The sequence below is a fragment of the Labeo rohita genome, chromosome 3 (genome assembly GCF_022985175.1).
Source record: "Labeo rohita strain BAU-BD-2019 chromosome 3, IGBB_LRoh.1.0, whole genome shotgun sequence".
In the NCBI taxonomy this organism is placed as follows: domain Eukaryota; kingdom Metazoa; phylum Chordata; class Actinopteri; order Cypriniformes; family Cyprinidae; genus Labeo; species Labeo rohita.
The window spans coordinates 24,873,598-24,887,436 of record NC_066871.1 but is presented as its reverse complement, the minus strand read 5'-3'; the positions used below and the strand labels follow the sequence as shown (position 1 = coordinate 24,887,436).

The 13,839-nt window shown below is 36.8% G+C and overlaps 3 protein-coding genes across 5 annotated transcripts; 1 reads left to right on the top strand and 2 right to left on the bottom strand.

Moving 5' to 3' along the window:
- Positions 1-416: 416 nt before the first annotated feature.
- On the top strand, positions 417-2,419 carry rpl19 (ribosomal protein L19). Its single transcript, XM_051105841.1, has 6 exons — positions 417-527; positions 1,188-1,294; positions 1,400-1,522; positions 1,694-1,814; positions 1,953-2,063; positions 2,227-2,419. Exons 1-6 carry the CDS (start codon positions 523-525, stop codon positions 2,348-2,350), a joined length of 591 nt encoding a protein of 196 aa, XP_050961798.1. The 5' UTR covers positions 417-522; the 3' UTR covers positions 2,351-2,419.
- Positions 2,227-6,887, bottom strand: LOC127162915 (myelin-associated glycoprotein-like). 3 transcript variants are annotated; one of them, XR_007827433.1, is made up of 8 exons: positions 6,744-6,887; positions 6,450-6,586; positions 6,285-6,355; positions 5,846-6,176; positions 4,745-5,041; positions 4,391-4,663; positions 3,616-3,700; positions 2,227-3,023 (listed from the first exon to the last, which is right to left on the bottom strand). XR_007827433.1 is itself a non-coding variant. In XM_051105839.1 (8 exons), the coding sequence occupies exons 2-8, from the start codon at positions 6,458-6,460 to the stop codon at positions 2,927-2,929; spliced, it is 1,161 nt and encodes a 386-aa protein (XP_050961796.1). In that variant the 5' UTR covers positions 6,461-6,586; positions 6,744-6,887; the 3' UTR covers positions 2,227-2,926. The 3 variants fall into 3 exon arrangements, 2 of the variants coding, with proteins under 2 accessions (XP_050961796.1, XP_050961797.1); XM_051105839.1 differs by having other exon boundaries at positions 5,850-6,176; XM_051105840.1 differs by having other exon boundaries at positions 5,850-6,176; positions 6,450-6,503.
- Positions 6,888-9,306: 2,419 nt separating this feature from the next.
- LOC127163257 (sialic acid-binding Ig-like lectin 12) lies at positions 9,307-12,095 on the bottom strand. The gene is made up of 5 exons (XM_051106410.1): positions 11,872-12,095; positions 11,445-11,777; positions 10,463-10,756; positions 10,092-10,367; positions 9,307-9,990 (listed from the first exon to the last, which is right to left on the bottom strand). Exons 1-5 carry the CDS (start codon positions 11,966-11,968, stop codon positions 9,974-9,976), a joined length of 1,017 nt encoding a protein of 338 aa, XP_050962367.1. The 5' UTR covers positions 11,969-12,095; the 3' UTR covers positions 9,307-9,973.
- Between the last annotated feature and the right edge of the window lie 1,744 nt (positions 12,096-13,839).

Sequence of the window (13,839 nt, the reverse complement as noted above, 5' to 3'; positions counted from 1 at the left end):
TTCTCAGAGTTATAAAAACCAAATAAGACATCCAATAAGACAAAAATGGTCTAAAACAGAAAGATGTACAAATATACAGAATTTCTTCCAAAATGTAGCAATATGGACACAATCCCAGGGGATCCATCTCAAGAAACCTTTTAAACACTGTCCCTATGTGGCCTATCCATGAAACAGCAGTACAGAACTCGCCTACAACTACCACTGCCTACAATACCCAGCAGCCAGTAGCATGTGTGGACCGTACCATTCCTGTTGTCGAGGTAGGCATATCATGCTTTAAATGTATATGAATACTTTCACCTGTTAAAGTTATAATATAGTTATTTAAAATACTAAATGTACATCGAATAAGTACACTTACTACCTTTATAAACATTTGTTATAACCATCTACCTTTATAGCAATCTTGTAGTTATTTATTAATTTGTAGTAACCGCACCCCCCTTCCTGGAATATAACCGTATAATCGCAAAGTCTCCGGCATTGACGGCCTCTTTCAACTTCCGCTCAGCAGCAGCCATGAGGTAAATTTCGTTACACGTGTTAAACTCGATTTTTCTTATGAATTTAACTGTTATATCGTGAGATAGATCTATCTTACGCTTTTTTAAAGTCGATAGTTAAACGTCTAAAGACGATTTATTGTGTAATGTTGCTATATGGGTATAATCGCCATGTTGTGTCATGATACTGGCAAACGTCGCAACGCTTAGATCTTATTACATTGTACGCAGTAAAACGATTATAGCAAACGTTTTCATTTTGTGGTATTTTGCTTTAATGTACGTTTCTTTTACATTATTATGTTTTATTTTTGTTTATCGGAGGCACCCAAAGTCCATATGTCGTATAGCCCGGTTAGCAAACGTGCTCAACATGTTCAAACATGCCCCGTATATAGACTAGGGTCACTTCGACGGTTTACTTAACGGCCATTTGGCCTCATCTTTTCTCATTTTGCTGGATTTGAGTAAGGTGACATGTCTATACTATGATATTGAATTAATATAAAAGTAGATGCAGTTATTTTGTAGGCTCCTTGTGTAAACCTAAAGCTGTAGCGAGTTTACTGAGAGAAAGGAAAGACAACTTGTTAGGCAGCAGTTTTTTGCCATCCATGGACAGAGTAATCTTAATAAATTATTCAATTAAATTAATTTAGATGTTGTTGTTTTTCTTTTCAGCATGCTCAGGCTTCAGAAGAGGTTGGCGTCCAGCGTTTTGCGCTGTGGCAAGAAGAAAGTGTGGCTGGATCCAAATGAAACCAATGAGATTGCCAATGCCAATTCTCGTAAGTAATTAGAACCTCCTTCAGTACTTTTCTCTGCATTGGAGCAAGCACAGGTTTTTTTTTTTTTTGCCATGGAGTGTTAATTTTCGCCTTTCAATCCTTTAGGGCAGCAGATTCGCAAGTTGGTGAAGGATGGGTTGATCATCAAGAAGCCTGTGACCGTTCACTCTCGCGCTCGATGCCGCAAGAATACACTGGCACGCAGGAAGGGTCGCCACATGGGCATTGGTGTGTACTGGTTTAATGACATTTGGTTATTAGTTGCTATGGCAATGAGAACAGGAATCATGGCAATCCAAAGTGTGAATTTATTTCAGCTTGTGAATTAATGGGGAAAAAAAAACTAGTTCTGGAATCAGGGCACTACTTGAGCTCTTTTCTGGCTTTGTTTGCATGCAGGTAAGAGAAAGGGTACGGCAAATGCCCGTATGCCAGAGAAGCTGTGCTGGATGAGACGTATGCGTATTCTGCGACGACTTCTGAGACGTTACAGAGAGGCCAAGAAGATCGACAGGCACATGTGAGCTCTTGTTTCCATTTTAGTTGCGCACACTGTACCCCAAATTATTTATTATTATTTTTTTTTTTTTAGCTTTATGCAGTGATGCTTAACCAACTGTGGAACCACAGATGAATAACAATTCTGTTTCTCTTTCAGGTACCACAGCTTGTATCTGAGAGCAAAGGGTAATGTGTTCAAGAACAAGCGTATCTTGATGGAGCACATACACAAGCTCAAGGCAGACAAGGCCCGCAAGAAGCTCTTGGCGTAAGTGTCCAAATTGCATTACCCAGTGTGCACTGCATCTTCATCTCATTTCATCACAAATTGAGAAGAAAATTAGTGAAATATTAGATGTTAGGTTTAAATGTGATAAAACAGACTCTGCTGCAAAGAACAGTGCTAATCGGTGTGTGCTTTGACCCTACAGCGATCAGGCGGAGGCTCGTCGTACGAAGACTCGTGAGGCACGCAAACGCCGTGAGGAGAGACTGCAGGCTAAGAAAGAAGAGCTTATTAAAACTCTTTCCAAGGAAGAAGAGACCAAGAAATAAGATCTTGTATTCCTGCCCCAAATGTTCTTCAGCTCACTTAAGTGATAATAAATGCAATTTGCTACAGTTCTTTGGTCTCCAGAGTGTGTTTATGGATGTATATACATATAGAGGGGTCATTTTGAGGGTCATTAACACAAGATATTAACTGAAAAGAAATTCTTACAACACACTAAAAGGAACACAATTTCCAAATGGCACAAATTTTTGACAATTGAGTGATTCATTTATGACCCTGGACCACAAAACCAGTCAAAAAAGCTAAATAAAAAAGCTGTTTGTTGATGTATGGTTTGTTAGGATAGGACAATGGGACATTTTTAGACTAATCAACTAGCAGCATAAGAAATGATTCTGCATGAGTCTCTGAATACCAACAGTATGGTACTAGTCACTTAAAAAAGAAAGATAGACTTTTCAGAAAATACAAAGAGGTTACAGCCTCTTTAAAGAATTAAAGAACTACACCAGCTGTCAGAATGTAAGGTTGTAAATGTCAAGCAGTTTTCTGAAATATTAGTATAAATGTGCTTTCTTTGCTGTTTTGCTGCTCAAGGAAACCAGTCCAGTGTTGATTCATGACGTTATGTTGTTTTGAGTGTTCAGTGTTTCTTTTCTGTTTTGCAGTGAGTTGTAAGGCACCTCTGTAAGACGTCTGTATTTTGCCTTTATCCTGCAGAAACAGCAATACATGGTTATGATGAACTGGCAGTTGTGTCTGGGAATGGTAAAAAGCATTCAGTTTTTTTTTTTCTAAGGCATTGTTAGATACACAAATATTTGATTTCAAAAATAGTATTATAGCTATCAAACTATCTTATGATTTTAAATCTGCATTTAACTTCAGAACGACCTCAAAGTAAAAAGTCTGAGTTTGTGGTGGCTGTGCTTTAAAATTAAATTACGGTCTTATTTCAAGCGATGAAGGATTTTGAAAGTCTGACAGTAATCAGTGTTGAGTACAATAAGGTTAACCCTGAAAAATGTAGAAAAAAGGTGACTAAAGTTATTAAATGTAATCAGTTACATTAGTAAATTGATTGAAATAGTTACACTACTTATTACCTTTTAATTAGGAAAACTTGTAATCTTTAACCTATTATATTTCCAGAGTAACCTTCCCAACACTGAATACTAGTAATGAGACAACAGGAATGTTTTAAAGCCTAATAAAACCCATACATTGAGTTTTATTGTCAGCACTGTATGATATCATTATAAAGATGTGCTAAACATCAGTAAACCATTTGATTAAGACTACTTACCAAAAACAAATCACACAGATTGTCAGTGTACTGAATAATGCAATCACCAGGCCTTTGATTGTCCACCTATATGTATCTCTAAGACCTATGTTACCAAAGATGCAAAGACAAAAGATTTTAAAACAGATCAAACACTGTACAGCATCATTTAAATAAAAAAGTGAAATGCTAAATGTGTTTTACTGCTTGAGTAATACATAGTGTTCACAACGCATCATCAGTCGGCCATATTGGCAGCACTGAATGTAAACAATGCCACTGAACTGAATGAAACTTGCATATTTTGCTGATTATTGCTGCTTAAAATGGCCAATTATTGTCATGCTTTGGGCTGTACTAATCGGTCGGACCAGGAAAAACATTTGGAGTACTACAGACTGTCAAAAGTTATGTGCGTAAAACTGCATAAAAGGCGTTTGTGGTTGTCCAAACTGAACCAGGATTTCCAGGGCAAGAATCTTGACAACATTCGTGTCTATTCTTATCATTTCCGGTCAGGTAGGTGAAAAATTTGACTAATATCTTAATTAATACTGCTCGTACATATCTTTACCACCATTTAACTTTAGTTTGTCAAAATATTGTGTTACACTGTTTTTTCCTGTGGTTTAGACAGCAGAAATTAGCAGAACAACATATTCAGTAGTACATTAACCATGCAATCCATGCTGTTGTTTACATCCGAGTATTGCCAATATGGCCACGCATCCGAATAACTGACCAACCGTGATGTAAGTGCAAACCCTCAATTATAAAACAGTACAAAAATGCTTACCATTAATGTGGTTGACTGCAAGTGTCTTATTTGTCTGACCAAGGTAGTTTTTGCTGATACACATGACAGTGCTATTACTTGTGAAGTTCACAACAGTCATTGTGAAGGTGCTTATTGTGTGATTGTATGATGCTCCGCCTTTAACAAAATAGTGCTTGTTTTGTAGCAGAGGCCAGAGAATATCAGGCAAAGGCACACCCTGACTGACACACGTACAAATGAGCCGATCCAGTACCAGAGAGCATGCAGAGCTGTTCAGTATCTGAGGATGAGCTGCAAGATACACAATCATGAAACATTATCAGAGACAGAGAGTTATTAGTGTGATAAATCAGAATGAGAAATATAACTCACAGTGAACTGTCAAAATTGCTGTAGCACTTGCAGTCAGATTTTTCCCAAACGTTGCTTCACATGTGATTTTTCCTCGATGATCCTCAGGTATGGGCGTATAGAGGAACTGTTCAGAATATCTGGAATATTCATGCGCTTTTTGAGATTTTTGCATTAACAGTGGTTTTGAGCTGAGCCCTTTCCAGGTTATTTTTGGATCCATACCAGGGCAGTGCTTTGAAAGGCTACAGTTTAAGAAAGTCTCCTCTCCAGCTACAAAGTGCTTCAAGTAAATGCTTTGAGCCATCTCCACCGTCGCTAGAGAAAATAAAAACAAAAACTTTATAGCTTAACATTTAATTACACTTAATAGCCAGAATAGCTAAAAAAAAATTGACCAGTGCATGAAAAAACATGGTTTTGCCTATGGTGTTTTGCCTTCAAACTAAATTTGAAATACTTATAAAATACCCATAAAAAAATTAAATATTAAATAATAATAATACATGACATCATAATTCAACATACTGAAATAACCAGTGTTGGGTAGGCGCATTACAAGTAACGCAAGTTACGTAATCAGATTACTTTTTTTCAAGTAACTAGTTAAGTATTGCATTACTTTTCAATTTACAAGAAAATATTTACTTTTCCAAGTAAGTAATGCAAGTTATTTTTTTCCAGTTATTCACTGACACCTCTCCTGTCCCTTGTTGAGAGAAATTGGCAGTGAGGTGCAGACCAAAGGCACTTCCTTCAGCCTAGGGTGTATTAATTTTCCTTTTGGTATGAAAGGGGCTTTACAACTTTTAAATTTTCTGTAATTAAAAATAAATGTTTAAGCCGATCCCAGGTGACAAAACGTAGCGCAAAAATAATGTTACTTTTCACAAAAAGTAACCATGTAACGCAATTAGTTACTTTTATGAAGTAACACAATATGGTAATGCAGTACTTTTAAAAGTAACTTTCCCCAACACTGAAAACATTGTTAAAAAAGTTGCCCTGTGTATCATCAGAAATACATCCATGTTATTACCTGTCTAAACAAAAGCTCGGATATTTCCATAAGTATTCAGGAAAAATGATTAATCATTAAGGTTTTTTGTAGTTTCCACTTACATACCAACACATGAGGCCACTTTTACCCTATCAGGAAAAACGTGTCTTTCGTTCGCTCCCCATTCTAGCATGAACCCGTACTCCTCAGGCGTATCCGGCACGTCCCGCAAAACAACGCTGCATTCTGATTCCGTAGAAATCATAGGTTGCATCAGTCCAACGTTCTTCTGCACCTCAGCTGGGCTGAGGGGGAACTCGGGACTGCGTCTGAACCAGACTTGTCGGCCGGAGAGCGCTCTCATCGGAGCAGTAAACGCACAGGGGATCCAGGCACGCCCTCTCTTAGTTTCGATGAACGTTTCTGTCAGCCTCAATCCGAAGCTATAATCGCCTAAATACAACACTTAATGTTAAAATATTTTCTAATTGACACAATTCGTTAGTTAACACGTTTTTAAAGAAGAGCAAATGCATGACTTAGCCTATGTTTTGGTCTTACCTCCAGGCGCTAGGCATCCATTACACGATCCAGTCATGAACAAAACACGAAGCAGAACAAACAGCAACCTCCTGTAAAGTTTTGTGAAAACAGTGTTAACAGATCTCACACAGACTTAATTAACATTGGCTTACAAGTGTGAGCAACGACTAAAAATGTACCTACCATTTCGTCATTTTTGTCTTGCCCTCGGTCTCTTCAGTGCTAGATCTTCATGTGCTGTTAAGCAATGTTTTTATAAACCAGTTCCTCATAATAACCAGACTTGTGACATCATGTCCTGTTCTATGCCACATACCTCACTAATTCAATGTTTTCGTAAGGGTGTGAAGGAAAATTTTTCAAAAACAATGTAATGCCATTAATCAACAACATTAACTTTGTACGTGTCTAAAGCGCATATCTAAAAAGCGGCTGTTCTAGATCTACAATCTCAGCCTGTGTCTAAAAAAAACTTACCTGGGACTGTATAGCAGGGTCAGCGTTAGTGTTCATGTTCATTTAACAGTATGTTAATAGAAAGAACACACAATTCACATAACGTCACTCTACTGCGTATCAGTCTTGACAAATGCAAGAGCAAATTGCATAACATATAAACACAGTGCCGTCTACTGGACTCTCTAAGCATCGATATTACTCATACTACAGACTGGAATCATGGGAGCAGACAATGGGTCAGTATTGTAGTGCATGTATAAAGAGGCACCACTCAACTGTTGATGATTCACATGTACTTTAAAGGGGGGATGAACTGAGAAACCAAAATTGCCTTGATCTTTTGACATATAAGTGGTCTTTGCACTATAAAAACATTCTGTAAGTTTCAGAACTCAAAACTTTGTTGTTAGTCTAAAAACAGCTTAAACTGAAGGCAGTTGGATTTTGGAATGTTCCTATTTTGTAAAAGGTAGATTGAAGGCACAGTATTTCAGATTTTTTACATTAAAATATCCAAAAACCACTAGAACAGTGTTGCTGACTTGTGTACTTACATTATCACCAGTGTTTCCAAGAATGTTTAAATCCAGACAAATAAGCAATTTTAACCGCGTCCTTGCGTCGCCTGCCAGTGATGTCATACACCCTTGATTTTCCGGTTTTATTTTGTGGAAAACATGGAAACCCCAAACACACTTTAATATGTTATGCATCGTGTCTTGTACGATAAAACAGCACCGTTTTACCTCACAGATGCATGACACTTTAATAAGTTCTTAATACATTAGCTCATCAAACTACGCCTTTGGTTCTTTGTTTGTTTTGAATATATGCCCTCTAGCAGCGAAAACTTACATATTGTGCCTTTAAGTGTCACCTCCGCAAAAGAAGATCAACATCGCTGCCTGTTTAGCCTGTTGGAACTGAAAGACGATGCTATTCTGCCTATAATGGATCCAACAGTGATGCTGCAACAAAAGTGTACAAAAATATGCACAGAGTTATTTATGTGTTTTAAACCTAAATCTATGGGAAATGAATGTATGCTAAAAGCCAATAAAAGCAGGACAGAAAGTAGCCTATTCCTTATAAATTATGATGCTTTTTGATGTAAAAATCTTGATAACATTATAAGTGGACCTCAGAGAACAGCACAATGTAAAAAACAAAGGCAGTTCATGATCCCTATAAGTCCACTGATAACACTTTATAACAATACACCATTTTATAGCATTTATTAATATAGGTTAATATTAATTTTAAAATATTTGCTCAATGTAAATTGACATTAGTTTCTAGGCTTTTAGATTAATTTATAAAATTATTAGTATTTCTAAAATGTTACATACAAAGTAATATTAACCTAGATTTATGAATGCTGTAAAGGTATCCTCACTGCTAGTTCATAATATCATTTTGTTAAGTCTGTGTAAAGGCAATTCAGAGAATTGTTTTTAAACACATATGTACCGAGTTCACTTACTGAATTTTAGAGTTAGACCGTTAAACAGTTTTTTACTGTTTTTGTGTTCAGGATTTTCTGAGTGGGCCTGAAATCATGTCTCGATGATGCACTGGAGCCACTGAGCATGACTCCTCCCCTAACACTATAATAACTAGAGCATATTAGCGCTAAATCATACTACCAAACATGTATGGCTGTGTAAGTATAATTAAGCTGCTAGAGAAATTATCCTTTCAAGTTGTAGGTATTTGACAGTTGAGAGAGGCTGCAATTTTCCCATGTGTGGGTGTGGTTTCAGCACTGACAACGGACACGCCCTCAGTATTTAAAAGCAGAGAATACTGCCTATTTTTTCAAGATTTTGATAACTTATTTTATTTATTTAGTGTTTTTTTTTTTTGTTAAATCATTCAATTAGGTTAGTTCTAGAACAGAAATTTACAGATAATGTTCTCACCCCCTTTTCATCCAAGATGTTCATGTCTTTCTTTCTTCAGTCATACAGAAATTATGTTTTTTGAGGAAAACGTTTCAGGATTTTTTACCATGTAATGGACTTCTATGGTGCCCCAAAATCTGAACTTCCAAAGTGCAGTTTAAATGCAGATTCAAAGGGCTCTAATTGATCCCAACTGAGGAAAAAGGGTCTTTTCTAGCAAAACAATCTGTTTTTTTTTTTTTTTATTACAATGTATAAACTATTTAACCTCAAACGCTTGTCTCATCTAGCTTTGTGTGAACTCTGTTTTTTCATCATTACAGGTATACAGTATGTCTAAAAACTCCCATCTCATTTTCTCCTCCAACTTCAAAAACATCCTACATTGCTGCAAAAGCCAGAGTTTACAAAGTTAACATGCAAAGGAGATCAAACACCCTTTACAAAAAAAGGTAAAAACAGCGATGTAGGACGATTTTGAAGTTGGATGAGAAAATGAGTCGGGAGCTGCATTTAAACTGCATTTTGGAAGTTCAAATTTTGGGGCACCATAGAAGTCCACTACATGGGGAAAAATCCTAAAATGTTTTCCTCAAAAAACATAATTTCTTTACAACTGAAGAAAGAAAGACATGGACATCTTGGATGACAAGGGGCTGAGTACTTTATTTGTAAATTTTTGTTCTGGAAGTGGACTAATCCATTAATAACACATTTTTTTCCAAATGCACAAAGTCACAAATCTCAAATGGAAAGCACTGACTTTTTTTTTTTTTTTTTTTTTTTTTTTTACAGTGATATGATACTTTCTGCCATGGATACGCTACTTATTTTTGCATGCACTTCTAAAAATGGTAATTTGCCTCTAATATGTCATCTCTGAGCAAACTTATTAAACTGTAACTTTGGTGAACTCTAATACTTATTTTTTATTCTTGCAAACCTAATGCAAAGAAAGGAAGCAGACATGTAGTCTTGATGTTTCTATGAGCAATGCAGTTTGGACAGTGTTTGGTGTTTGTCTCCATCTTGTGGCTCTTTTTATTGTTACATAAACAGGACATTTTAAGAAAACTTGACACATTAGCATGGTGTTTCAACAGGTTTTCATTTTGTGACATTTTGTGTTTCACCTGATTTGACTGAGATTTCATGAAAATGTGAGAACACGTAGGCAGAATGTGATACATTTTTACTGTTGTTACAAATAGTGTTGTGTGTTTTAAGAGACACAGTGTAGACAGCCCATAACATTTCACCACATCAAACATCATGAGTGTCTGTGTGTTTGCATGAGCATCATGTTGCTGTTCAGCTCTCCATATTATTTTTAGATTGCTCGTCTTATGCTGCCTCTTTTACTGTAAACACACAAATACACAAAACGTCATTCTGGAACACTGAAATATGCCTCATAACCAACACTAAAAATATAACAGTGTCTGCTTATCATCTGTCTTACCCTTATTGATATTTACTGGAAGAGTCATCTTTGTCTGACCAAGTTTATTTTTGCTGACACACACTGGTGAACTGATGCTGGTAAGGTCCTCAACAGTCATTGTGTAGGTGCTTCTTACAGTGATGTGACCGTCTGATGTTCTGACTATGTTAGAATCAGCGTTGCTTTGTAGAGGCCAGTGAATATCAGGCAAAGGCACACCCTGACTGACACACACACAAGTGAGCAGAACCTTTTGCAGAGAGCATGCAGAGCTGTTCAGTATCTGAGGATGAGCTGCAAAATACACAATGATGAAACATTATCAGAGAGACAGTTTTTAAAAACTTTTCAGTGTGATAAATGAAGATGTTAAATGTAACTGAACTTACAGTGAACTGTCAAAGTCATGGTACCATTGGCGCTCAGATTTTTCCCAAACGTAGCTTCGCATGTGATCTCTGCCTGGTGATCCCTAGGGGCGGCCGTGTACAAGAGCTGTTGGCTGTATATCAAATAATTATTCATTTTCCTGGGATATCCAACATCTAAATGCTTCTTTGAACCGAGTCCCGTCCAGGTTACCTTCGGATAACTACCGAGGCAGAGATCTGGAAATCTGCAATATATATAAGTCTGCTGTCCAGCTACAAGGGCCTCAGTGTTTAGACTGATGTTCAGTTTTGCTAAGAAAATAAGAAGAGCAAACTCTTATTTACCTGAATGCAGATACTTACTCACATTATATGCAACATTGCAACAAAATAACTGAAATGATTTCAAAAGTGGTAATAAAGTGGTCAACAAAATTATCCCTGGTGAAAAAACCAGCATATGCTGGTAGGTATGTTTTGATGCTGGTTTAAGCTGGTCCTTTGCTGGTTTATGCTGGTCATGTTGCTGGTCAAGGACCAGCATAAACCAGCAAAAGAAAAAACTTTCAGATGACACAGCTCATTTCTTAGTCACTGTAAGTTACCGAAACCATAAATTAAAGCAGGCAGCACACGATAGATGCACGTTTGTGCGGTTGCAGTCTCTCGCAATGTATGACGTGACAGACAACTAGTTGCCAGTCCTGTTCTGTTCACACAGCGCAAGTGTTTTAAGAATGCGGTTGTGAGTCCTGAAAATTTACGGGTGTGAGTTCGGTTATAGAATACGGTTGTCACACCCGTAAATAACCGTACTGTGTGTCAACGTAGCCATATTAAAGACTCAAATACGGTATTGACAACCGTATTCTGCTGCTGTGTGAACTTGGACATATATGACCAATCTTGGGGGAAAAAAAGGAGAGAAACTGTTACACTGTCAAAACTGTTACAAAAGTAGAATGCATAAATCTAACAAAAACAAGTCAAACATACATACCAGTAGAATAAGACACTGTAATTCTTTCGTCATAAATGTGTGTTTCATTTGTTCCCCATTTTAACATCAGACCGTACTCTTCGATTCTTTCATGCCCACTGAAGTCCCACAGAATAATGCTGCATTCATGTTCAGGGGAACGTAGTGGCCACATTAGATTGGCCTGTTCCTCCACCATTGGTGGGCTTAGGGGAAACTCAGGGCTGCCTCTGAACCAGATCTTTTGGACAGGATACACTCTCACTGGAATAGTAAATGCACAGGGGATCTGGGCACATCCTGCTGCGGCAGTGATGAAGCTCTTTTCCAGTCGCAATTCAAAGTCATAGTCGCCTGCATAAACAGTTATGTGATCAAAACCGAAAAATGCAGCTGAAACTTCATGACTACTTTGTGACTCACAGTTTATCACTGAATTTGATCTCACCTCCTGGAAGGAGCAACCCATTACTTGATCCAATCCAAAGCTGTAAAACAAAGATCAAAACCAGACATGTCTCATGTTGAACAGCTGTTAACTTCATCCTGTGTTTTTTAAGAAAACAGTATGATGAAATTATGTACTAAATCTTGATCTCCCCACGTTCTTCTCCTCTTTCAGTACTTCTAGATGCTATACAGTTCAGTGTGCTGGAGATCTACTTATGCATGTGCTTTTGAAGGAAGAGCTGCAGACAACAGTTAATAAATAACTGGACTTGTGTGCATTTATTTTTATCTGGTACATGCCACATGAAATCAATAATGCTGGAGTTTGAAACATACATTTGTGCTAAATACATTAAATGCAAATGCTCACGAATAGACTTAACTTTATATATATATATTATTTTTTTTTTTTACTTTAAAGGTGACATATCATGAAAATCTGACTATCTAGTGCTATAATCGGGTCCCCAGTGCATCTACCAACCCAGAAACGTGAAAAAGGTCAACCCAGTAACTTCGTTTTGGTAAGCCTTTTTCAAGCAATTAAAAAAAAAAACAGGCGCATCAGATTTTGCTCCCCTGTAACATAGAAATAGTTTGACTGATACCTCTGATCTCTGATGCCCACACAGAAGTATCAAGCACATGAAAACATACATACATTAAATAAGTGAAATCAAATATTGAAGTGAAGTCAAATATTATACAGTACCCTGTTTTTTATTAACATCTGTCTGTTTTTGCATGAGCACCATGTTGCTGTCTACTTTTCCAAATTATTTTTGGATTGTTCATCATTTTGCACTTCCTCTATTATTGTAGACACTCCAACACAAAAATATTGATCTCTGCTTTAATTCTCAGAGATGGGCGTATAAAGGAGCCGTTCTGTGTACATCAAATAATTATTCCTTTTTAATGGGTATTTGCAAAGTAAATATCGTTTTGAGCCAAGCCCCTTCCATGTTATTTTTGGATCACTAGGATATAAGTTTGCTTTCTAGCTACAAGGACCTTAGTGTTTAGACTGATGTCTACATTTGCTGTGAAAATAGGAAATAGTGCGGACCGTGTTATTTAACAGAATGCAGACACTCATATCACGTAATACTCAAGAGAAAATGTCAATAGCAGTGTTGTAAATGTCTGTAAACACAGGGCTGCAGACAGCTAAATGTGACAAAAATTAAAATGTTCCAGAAAACATTTGTGTGAGTTTTTATGAAGTTTTGTCAAAAAATATAAATATAAGCACAGTGGTTCTCTGTATGCAACAACAGACACAGCGTAAGTTTTATTGAACTTATGAATTCGGAATCAGATCTGCTCAGTCAGTGAATTATTCATAGGCATTACTGAGTTCTCAGCTGACTTCCTCTTTTAATTTGTAATCAGTTTTTGGTAATGTAAGATTCTAAATGAAACAGGGAACCATTACTGCAATGTACAGCATTTGTGTAAGTTTGTGGGACTTGCACCATTTTATTTACTAATTGGTTCATATGTCAGTGTGTATTAAAATATACATTTTAAAACAAAAGTTTGTTTGTATAAATTACTAATAGTATTCTTCAGTACATAATGGCATTTAAGTATTTTATTTTTATATTTGTTTTTTTACAACTTTACATTTGGCTCCTAAATGTTTCATTTTTAGAAGGCCATGGCTTTCTCTTCCTTTTAACCCCCCAGATGAAACTTTCTTCATCAGTGGTTCTTGATGCTACACTGATTACAGTTCAATGTGCTCTGTTGTTTTTAAAAGAAGAGCTTCAGAGAGCAGTTAATAAATAACTGGGCTTGTGGGTTTGTGTCAGATACAGTACCACAGTAAATCGATGTTGTGAGACATAAACATCCTGTCAGGGTTCTGTCGCTTCTGTCAAGTTAATCTTTAGCATTGTGACAGAGCCCTGACACTCATATCATGTTTTAAAGATCACCTATTATGCAAAATCCACTTTTA